Source organism: Carya illinoinensis, chromosome 12 (assembly GCF_018687715.1).
Source record: "Carya illinoinensis cultivar Pawnee chromosome 12, C.illinoinensisPawnee_v1, whole genome shotgun sequence".
Taxonomy (NCBI): Eukaryota; Viridiplantae; Streptophyta; class Magnoliopsida; order Fagales; family Juglandaceae; genus Carya; species Carya illinoinensis.
Window position 1 is genome coordinate 28,141,094 of NC_056763.1, and position 9,475 is coordinate 28,150,568.

General features: G+C 36.4%; 2 protein-coding genes across 16 annotated transcripts; both read left to right on the top strand.

Annotated features, from left to right (window-relative positions):
* Positions 1-396: 396 nt before the first annotated feature.
* Positions 397-4,289, top strand: LOC122289045 (E3 ubiquitin-protein ligase CCNB1IP1 homolog). 12 transcript variants are annotated; one of them, XM_043095953.1, is made up of 11 exons: positions 399-603; positions 768-896; positions 1,013-1,089; positions 1,806-1,929; positions 2,024-2,096; positions 2,495-2,540; positions 2,718-2,748; positions 2,914-3,169; positions 3,276-3,439; positions 3,624-3,909; positions 4,057-4,289. In XM_043095953.1, the coding sequence occupies exons 4-11, from the start codon at positions 1,860-1,862 to the stop codon at positions 4,061-4,063; spliced, it is 933 nt and encodes a 310-aa protein (XP_042951887.1). In that variant the 5' UTR covers positions 399-603; positions 768-896; positions 1,013-1,089; positions 1,806-1,859; the 3' UTR covers positions 4,064-4,289. The 12 variants fall into 12 exon arrangements, with proteins under 12 accessions (XP_042951888.1, XP_042951889.1, XP_042951896.1 ...); XM_043095955.1 differs by having other exon boundaries at positions 398-896; positions 2,030-2,096; XM_043095952.1 differs by having other exon boundaries at positions 399-896.
* On the top strand, positions 4,087-9,298 carry LOC122289040 (zinc finger BED domain-containing protein RICESLEEPER 1-like). Of its 4 annotated transcripts, XM_043095938.1 has the most exons (5): positions 4,087-4,248; positions 4,402-4,621; positions 6,710-8,712; positions 8,811-8,873; positions 8,994-9,298. In XM_043095938.1, the coding sequence occupies exons 2-4, from the start codon at positions 4,575-4,577 to the stop codon at positions 8,861-8,863; spliced, it is 2,103 nt and encodes a 700-aa protein (XP_042951872.1). In that variant the 5' UTR covers positions 4,087-4,248; positions 4,402-4,574; the 3' UTR covers positions 8,864-8,873; positions 8,994-9,298. The 4 variants fall into 4 exon arrangements, with proteins under 4 accessions (XP_042951872.1, XP_042951875.1, XP_042951874.1 ...); XM_043095941.1 differs by lacking the exon at positions 4,087-4,248 and having other exon boundaries at positions 4,486-4,621; positions 6,715-8,712; XM_043095940.1 differs by lacking the exons at positions 4,087-4,248; positions 4,402-4,621 and adding an exon at positions 4,814-5,150 and having other exon boundaries at positions 6,715-8,712.
* The last annotated feature ends 177 nt before the right edge of the window (positions 9,299-9,475 follow it).

Consider the following 9,475-nt stretch of genomic DNA (forward strand, 5'->3'; position numbering starts at 1 on the left):
AGTTATCGTATAGAAAAATTTTACTTATCATCTTACAAGATAAATTATACATAATTTCTTATTTTTTGTATTTTTCCTTATTAAATATGTGATATATAGATAATAAGTAAAAAAATTTATTTTTTTCTAAAAAAAGGAATAATATCAATTTTATTTTTAAAAAATAAAAATAAATATAGTATATAGTGTGTATAATAATGAGTAACAAAGTTTAATATTACTATATATAATTGTAGGATGTGTAATTATCAAACGATAGCTTAAAAAAAGAATAATATCTCTTATTAAAGTTAATTTTTTTTATAAGAGTCCTGTGTATATTCATTTAAAAAAAATAAATAACATTTGATTAATATAAAACTATATATATCATTTCTCATCTTTTAATATAAATTAAATCTAAGTCCGGGAGCCCTGAGCTAAGTGAATGTGGCCTGGAACACATATCTCCTGAATAGTGAATACTGGGGAGGGCCCAATACACACCAACCTCAAGAGAACACCGACCTGAGAAAGTGGCGTTTACTACTTGGAATCCACTCAACCGTTGTGAAAGCCGCATAACCGACCGACTGCTTTTCGCGCCAAGTCTTCGATCCTAGGGTTTCGAATCTCACTGGCGCAATCATACCTATTACGCATTTTGCTCTCTGTGTTTCCTTTTTATATTTATGCTCATTAGGATAATTTCCTCTCTTTCTGTCTTTTTTTTTTTTTTTTTTCTTAATTTTGTTTTATTTATTTATTTATTGTTTTGATCTGTACAGGAAGTTCCAGTGCTTACATGTCTGACACGATCTGAGAATTTCGAAGCTTCCTCGGGGTTTCCTGACCTTTTCTTCCTGATGTTTTGTAGTAACAAATAGAGCTCGAGTTCGAGACTGGTTGAAAACAGAGTCGGTTTATTCGTAGTTTAATCATTTTGAGCTTTTTTTTTGTTTTTTGCTAGTTGTTCGTCGTTTTTCTGCGAGTTGATGGATCTCTCGGTTTCGATTTTCGTTGGGATTTCCAGGATTTGTCGTTGATGTCTGATCGAGAAACAAGGCAAGGGCATTGAAGTTTCGGTAAAGAATTTTCTGAAGTCTTTAGGTATGTCTCTAAAATGGCATAAAAAAGGTTTACTTTCCTTTGCTTGGTTGCTCAGAAAACGTGGGGAAAAGAAAAGACTTTTAAGTTCTGAAGTATAGATTATTTATGGCTTGGACCTGAGAAAGTGATACATTCCGGATCCAACAGAATGCGCAGCTCTACGGCTTAGTTAACTCAGTTACTCAAGTTTTTTCCTGAAGTAACGCATTTCTGAACTGATTCCTTACTTTGAGAGGTTTACATCTAAAACTTGTAATTTGGGCACCTTTCAGACAAAATCCAATGACATACTTTTTTACCAAAATGGTCTTTGATCAATATAATTTCCAATTGTTACAGCTGAATTTTTCACCCCCAATGCTTTGCATCAATTTGAAAGGAAAAAGGACTCTCGTATCTATTCACTTCATCGTGTCCAGCTGTCTAGTAGAAACATGTATGGCTTTTAAAAGTGTTAATGTGTGTGCTTCTATGATGAGCCTTTAATTAGATGATACATTTTCTTAGTTTCCCCAAGGACTGTTTTATGCTGTTTTCTAGTTTGCATTTTGTAGTCAAAGCAAAGATGACAAGAATTTACCTCTAGTGGGACAAAGCTATTGCTTTTCTTTACTTATTGCACCAAAGAGCTTGCTGCACCGTCTTATGAAATTCAGAATACGGGGGTTGAACTTGATTTGAAGGTCTCTTCCCAAACGTATGGTTTTGATTAACAGGTCCTATGAGCCCCATGTATGCCATGAAGTTGAAGATTATTTCTGACGAATGAAATGAGATGCAATGCGTGCTGGCGAGAACTGGAAGGGCAAGCCATTTCCACCACCTGTGGTCACCTCTTGTGTATCCGAAGTATAATTTGTCTTTCGTACAATTTTTCCAATGAATTGTGTTTGTTGGTGCTTCTGCATAAAGTTTTCCTTAGCATTGTGAAAAGGCACAGATGATGCTAGCAAGATCCTCAGTAACGATGGAGCATGTCCCATTTGTGACCAAATTCTCTCTAAGAGGTCATTGGTTTTTGATGAGTTGTGAATATTTTATTTTTCTTGAAGCAGTCAATTGCTTAAATGTGCTGGAGTGCACGTGTAGAATGGATTAAAAAGAAAATGTTATTTTAATTTGGCATTGTGGTCCTGTGGATAACAATTACTGTAGAGACAAAATGGATAATCATCGCTTGACATTAGTGGCTCATCTAGATTTATTTCCCCCTAGTCACCTGTTTGAGGGATTCTTTGGAAACTAAGACAACTTGCATGCCGCCATATCATTATACTTGTCATCGATCTTCAGTAACTAGCCAATCATTGGAGTATGTTGCACTACTTATTCTTCTCTTTTAACTTATATACATCAATTGTATGATCTCATTTCCTCTTACTCTGTCTGGTTTGCCACTTGTCAGTCTGATGAAACCTGTAGATATCAATCCAAATGATGAATGGATAAACGTAAGCAAGCATATCTCTGGAATACTTTTTTTTCTTAGTTATCTCTGAATAATATTATACAGCTATTCTATACTCCTGAATTTCTTTATGCAATGAATTCCATCCATGTTCCCTACTCCTGCTTTTCCTTTTCTACCACTTGCTCCTTGTTAATCTTTGCAAAAAATTCTTTTGCAGATGGCCTTGGCTGGAGTGTCTCCACAGATATGTATCCTTCTATTCAATTTCCCGACACTGACAAAGAATAGTAAAATAAATGTCAAACATCTGGCATGTCACTCTTAAGTTGCTATAAGCTTAATGGTTTATGTCTGGTTAAATATTGTAAGACAGTATGTTGGCTTGGCTACATATCTTTCCTTGATAAACTCAGTGATGAAGAGTGCATACAGAAGTGTGATGTTCTACATCGGGCAAAAGGAATTGGAAATGCAGTTCAAGATGAACAGAATATTTGCTCAATGTCGGCAAAAATGTGAAGCAATGCAAGAAAAATTCACAGAAAAACTTGAGCAGGTGCATACTGCATATCAGAAAATGTCCAAGAGATGCCAAATGATGGAGCAAGAGATTGAGAGCTTGTCCAAGGATAAGCAGGAGCTCCAGGAAAAATTCTCTGAGAAATCCAGGTCAGCCTCTATTATCGTTGTATCTGCTCATTGATGCCAATTATTGATAGCGTATTTTGGTAATTTGCTTATTGGGCTTCGATACAAAATATTATTCCAATGCCAGACAGAAGAGAAAACTTGATGAAATGTACGACCAATTGAGAAGCGAGTATGATTCAATGAAACGATCAGCCATCCAACCTGCAGGCAGCTTTTATCCAAGAAATGGGCCTGACTTGTTCGCCAACCCAGCTAACATGATGGATAACAGAGACAACATTAGAAAAGGTAAGCCTTTTTACCCTTTTATTAACAATTTCCGTCAAGAGTGTAAGCTATCGCCTATTGTCATCAGAAAAGAAGTTTTTATATACCAAGTTTTCTTGTAATAGTCGGAATGTTAGGCTTTTCAAGGCCATCAATGAGACTGAGGTTAGGTCGACAACACACTGCTAAACCTCTCGAAAACTAGATGACTTATTTATAGCAGGTTGGCCGCTTTTTACTCCTGACACTCCAGGGCCTAGAGAGGATGTATGGCCAGCGAGACAGAATAGCCCAAACTCTGGCACCTTTGATATATCTGTTGGCTCACCAGCGAAACAACCAGTCATCCCTGCCGATGCTGGTAACAGAAGGACAGGTGGTCACCCTGTTTTTGGAGCTGGAGCTAGTAATCCCTCAACGACTTTAAGAAACTTGATACTCTCTCCCATTAAGAGACCTCAGCTCTCTCGTAACCGCCCTCAGATGTTTACGTAAGTGGCTAGCTTAAAAGTCTGCGGAAAGTTCCACTTTGCTACCTATTTCTGAAGTTTCCTGAATTATTATTATTATTTTTTTGATAAGTAGAAGTTTCCTGAATTATTATTATTATTATTATTATTATTATTATTATTTTACAGATTTTAAGCCTGGAGTTGAGGGCTTGCCATTTGCCAGATCGATCCTAGTGATGCTTGATACTTGTATTCTTGATGTAATGTTTCTTTCCTCGTGCACGCGAACCACAAGTATTGATGAAGCTCTATTATAGGTTTTGTTTCCTTTTCTACTCTCCCAAATTGACCATCTTTGGGGTGAAGAGCTGCCAACTGGTAATTACAAAGATATGGAAATGCTATTGCTTTTATGATTACCTGTTTTTGGATGGTAAGAAGCAGTTGCTAATCCACAGTTCCTCATGTCATGCAATGCATCACACGCCATTACTGGGTCGACTTTGTATCATTTGTCTTTCTTATTTTTAGCTATGGAGTGGAAAGATGCGGACGATTATTATTATGTGACGCACAAAGAAGAAGAAACCCCAGGGTGGTCTGGAACGTTTTAACTGGGTGTGCACAGGTTCGGATCTCGGGTACAGACTTGATGCTTCAATAATCAGAGATATTCAAGATTTGTCTTGTCTCAATCCAAGTCAATGCAATCAGCAAATCCCCTACATGTAGCAAATATCATTCGGGTCAGGTGCAAAAACAAACTTGATTCACGGATTGTTCAATCAGTTAGGAAATTTATAAAATTTAATTTAATTTTTTATACAATTACTAATTACAACGGTTGATATGACTTATTCTAACTGATTTTATAAATGGAAAAATTAACATTGCTGAGATTAAAATTATCGGCCATATTCGGTATTCCATTAGGTGAGTCTACGGCTAAGGGCGGTTCGACCCAAATCGGACCCAAGTTTTGGGTTAGTTCAAAAGGGTCCAAACCTATCCAACCTCGACTCTCTATAATTCAATATAATATCCAAATTAGGCAAATGACCCACCCACTCCAATTATCCCAGACCAAGCCCAACTGCCCAAGTCACGGCCGAATCGATCTGGGTTATAGCCTTTTCGGAGCTAACCCATATTTTCTTTCTTAGGGACAACGGGTTTAGTCTCTTTTCAGGGTTACGGCTCGCAGTCCAACCCTAAACCTCCCCGGACCCTCCGATCGGACTGCCCCTGAAGCTCCGCATTGAGCTTCCGCGACAACCTCTGTAAGACCCTAATTATTTCCATTTTATATCTCTCTTTGTTGGGTTTTCATATCAATTGAGATTTGTTCACGTAATTGGATGCTTGTTGGGTAGATATTGGGATGATCCTTTTTTTTTTTTTTTTTTTTTTAAGATTTTGGTGTTGAATTAATGGCTGTAGAGGAATTGGGGCCTAAAATTATCTTTTTCTGTGATTGGAGTTGTAACTTTGATGTAACATCTGTTTTTTTTTTTATCTGGGTTTTTGTTGTTTATGAGAGTGTTGTTCCATATAGGTTTGATTGTCCCGTTATTTCATGATTATGTTCGATTAAGCGTGCAGCCAGCCGGCAGGCAAGCACACTGGTTGGTTCAATGGAGAGCCACTTGTTTCACTTGAGAAGTGTTTGTTATACAATGGTTGATTATTGGGAAACCTAAACTCAAAATTACTATCTCATTTTGATGATCCAAATTTGTGCCCTTTATTCTTTTTTTACTTTTATTCTTCACAATCTGAATTTTTTTGGTGGTTTTCGACGCTAGGGTTGATTAGGACCCAAAATCTCGATTTTGAAGTATGTTAAATTATCGCACTTGCAGAGTTTAGGGTCTTTCTGTCTACTTTGTCAGTGTGTTGGGAACTTTTTTTGTTTTTGTTTTTTTTTATTTTGTTGTTGGTGTTTTTTTTTTTGGGGGGGGGAGGGGGGGGGCGGCGCCCTGCTCTGCTTCTGAATTTGTAATTTTCTTTTGATTTATTTCAGGTTTCTTGCCCTTTGGATTTGGTGCTTCTTGATGAAATATTGAGATTAATTTTTGGGATTATGTTGTTTGTTTCTATTTAATATAACTGAATAATATACCGTCAGATTTCTCATGGTGTGGAATTGGTCTATTCATCTAATTTGTTTGTTGCTTGATTCTTGTTTTTTATTTGGCATTTCTGTGTTTCATTCAAGTAAGAGACCAACCATTAAGGTTTTTACCTGTTATTTATCGAAAATAAAAAATTCACTTTTTGACTATTTTGATACTTATTTTAGATTTTTTTTTTTAAATATATTTTTCAAGAGATCTCATGTAAGGCAACCAGTCTTAAATGATGATTAATGCTTATTTCCTTGATTTTGAATGTAATTTGGCAGTTGGCAAAATATTTAGTGAAGATTAGTAGAGAGAGAACTTCTAGGTGGGTTTGGTTTTTATTTTGCTCCTGTTACTAGCCGGTGTATGGATTTTTTCCAACTGGATTAAAAAATATGGATTTAGGGCAGAATTTTCTTGTGTGATATGATTACACTTGTAATTTCTTCAGAAGTGATGTTATAGAGTAATTTGGGTGGTTCTGCCATTTGCATCTGTTTGTATATTGGCATTATAGTATTCTAATGGATGTGGTTAAGAGACCTCTGCTATAGTAGTATGAAATATTGATACTTGAGGGGCCATTAATGGGTTTATGTTTGTAGTAATTGATGGTTTATCATAACTCTTATGGCTTTGTTGTGTTTTCAATGATCAAGGTTTATAATATTTCTGTGCTAGGGTTGTTTACTTATTTTGTATCCACATTTCTTCAGTGCAGACCTTTGTAAATTTCAAGCCTATGAAATGGAATTATCAAATGACTTGGCTGGTAAGAAACCAAAGCGGTTGACATCTGTGGTTTGGAATCATTTTGAGAGGGTCAGAAAGGCTGACAGTTGTTATGCTGTTTGTATACATTGTAACAAGAAACTCAGTGGATCAAGCAATAGCGGAACAACACATCTGAGAAACCACCTAATGCGATGTCTGAAAAGATCATCCACTATTGATGTGTCTCAACTACTTGCAGCAAAGAGGAGGAAAAAAGATGCTCCCCTGGCCCTTGCAAATATCAGTTTTGATGACGGACAGAGAAAAGATGATTATATTAAGCCAACAATTTTGAAGTTTGATCAGGATCAGAAAAAGGATGAAATCATTAACCTTGGAAGTAGTAAGTTCGATCAGGAGAGAAGTCGGCTTGATCTTGCTCGCATGATTATATTACATGGTTATCCATTGGCCATGGTTGACCACGTTGGATTCAAAGTATTTGTCAAGAATCTTCAGCCGACATTTGATGTTGTGCCGAACAATGCTGTTGAACAAGCTTGTATGGAAATTTATGAGAAAGAGAAACTAAAAATGTATGAGGCAATAAATCAATTGCATGGCAGAATTAACCTTTGTGTTGAAATGTGGTCTTCACTCGAAAATGTTGAGTATTTGTGTTTGACAGCACATTATATTGATGAGGATTGGAAATTACAGAAGAAGATTCTGAATTTTGTCACACTTGATTCTTCGCATACTGAAGACATGCTTTCTGAAGTGATTAATAAGTGTCTAATGGATTGGGATGTTGACCATAAGTTGTTTGCCTTGACATTTGATGATTGCTCCACGGATGATGACATTGTCCTGAGAATTAAAGAACAGATGTCTCATAAAAGGCCTCTTTTGAGTAATGGTCAGTTATTTGATGTGCGATCTGCTGCACACGTTTTAAATTTGATTGTTCAAGATGCTCTGGAAGCATTGCGAGAGGTGACCCAAAAGATTCGAGGAAGTGTCAAATATGTTAGAAGTTCACAAGTAACACAAGGAAAGTTTAATGAGTTTGCCCAACAAGTGGGAATCAGCAGTAAGAAGAACTTGCTTCTTGATTGTCCAGTTCGATGGAACTCAACGTATATCATGCTTGAAACGGCCTTAGAATACAGGGGTGTGTTTTCTCTTCTGCAAGAGCATGATCCTGCCTACACAGTAGCTCTAACAGATGCAGAGTGGGAATGGACCAGTTCTGTAACTGGTTATTTAAAACTTTTTGTTGAAATCATAAATGTCTTTTCTAGCAACAAATTCCCAACTGCGAATATGTATTTTCCTGAGATTTGTGATGTTCACATCCAATTAATAGAATGGTGCAAGAGTCCAGATAATTTTCTCAGTTCCATGGCATTGAAGATGAAAGCTAAGTTCGATAAATATTGGAGCAAGTGCAGTTTAGCTTTGGCAGTAGCAGCCATCTTAGATCCTCGATTCAAAATGAAGTTAGTGGAGTATTATTATTCTCAGATTTATGGTAGCACTGCTTTGGATCGCATCAAGGAGGTTTCTGATGGTATAAAAGAACTTTTCAATGCGTATTCTATCTGCTCAACCATGGTTGATCAAGGTTCTGCTTTGCCCGGTAGCAGCTTACCCAGTACAGGTAATGACACCAGGGATAGACTAAGGGGCTTTGACAAATTTCTTCACGAGACTTCTCAAAGTCAAAATGCAACATCAGACTTAGACAAATATTTAGAGGAACCAGTATTTCCTCGTAATTGTGATTTCAACATCTTGAATTGGTGGAAAGTTCATATGCCAAGGTACCCTATCTTGTCCATGATGGCTCGTGATGTTCTTGGGACTCCCATGTCAACTATTGCACCGGGGTCTGCATTTAACACTGGAGGCAGAGTGCTTGATCATTGTAGAAGCTCACTGAATGCAGATACTCTACAGGCTTTGATATGCACACAAGATTGGTTGCGGATTGAATCAAGAGGTATGTGCATTAAATTTTTTTCATATATAAATATATTTGAATTACTTAATCTATTGATCGGTAAAACATATCTAATTATTTCTACTCTTCTGTATCAGATTTCAGTCCATCCTCGAGTTATATCCTACCACTTGCCATTGAATCAAATTAATTTGTCTAGGGTATATCTTTGTTGGTTCTTTTATGATGCATTCTTCTCAAAATGTCTGGATTCTGTGAAGTATATATATGTGCCAACAGCCAATTAACTTATTTTTGTTTTGATGGTGTTTTTTGTGCAGGTTGACGGACACATCGGCTCATATGATAATGTCTAATTGTTTTTTACACTCGGGCAGTATCCTAGAAGCTGCTGTCTTGCTGCTTACTTTACCCCTGTCTATTCTGCATGTTCATATGTCGCAGCTAAATTTGTCATTACAGCTTGGAGTTATGTATCAAGAAGCAGTGTACATTTTGGAAGACTTAGATTCTGACAATTATGCTAAATTAGAGGGACCCTCTCTCTCTCTCTCTCTCTCTCTCTCTCTCTCCAAGGAAAATCTGATCCACTTTCTTTTAATAATGATTTCAGTTTTCTTTATTATTATGGGTTTTTTTTTTTTTTTTTTGGTTTCTTTTATGTTTTATTTTCTTGGCTTTCAATGCATTAAATGCTCGTGGGCAATATGAACTCTTAGCAATTTTTAATGTAGTATGGTTTATATGTTGTATCTAACTTTCTAAATTATAAAAAAATATTTTGAAAAAAAAAAAGAAAACC

Coding starts and splice junctions, on each gene's coding strand:
- LOC122289045 (XM_043095952.1), top strand. CDS start 1,860: ATGAGATGCAATGCGTGCTGGCGAGAACTGGAAGGGCAAGCCATTTCC. Junction 1,930..2,023: donor CACCTGTGGTCACCTCTTGT/GTATCCGAAGTA, acceptor CATTGTGAAAAG/GCACAGATGATGCTAGCAAG. Junction 3,440..3,623: donor CAGAGACAACATTAGAAAAG/GTAAGCCTTTTT, acceptor CTCGAAAACTAG/ATGACTTATTTATAGCAGGT.
- LOC122289040 (XM_043095938.1), top strand. CDS start 4,575: ATGCAATCAGCAAATCCCCTACATGTAGCAAATATCATTCGGGTCAG. Junction 4,622..6,709: donor GCAAATATCATTCGGGTCAG/GTGCAAAAACAA, acceptor ACATTTCTTCAG/TGCAGACCTTTGTAAATTTC. Junction 8,713..8,810: donor GTTGCGGATTGAATCAAGAG/GTATGTGCATTA, acceptor CTTCTGTATCAG/ATTTCAGTCCATCCTCGAGT.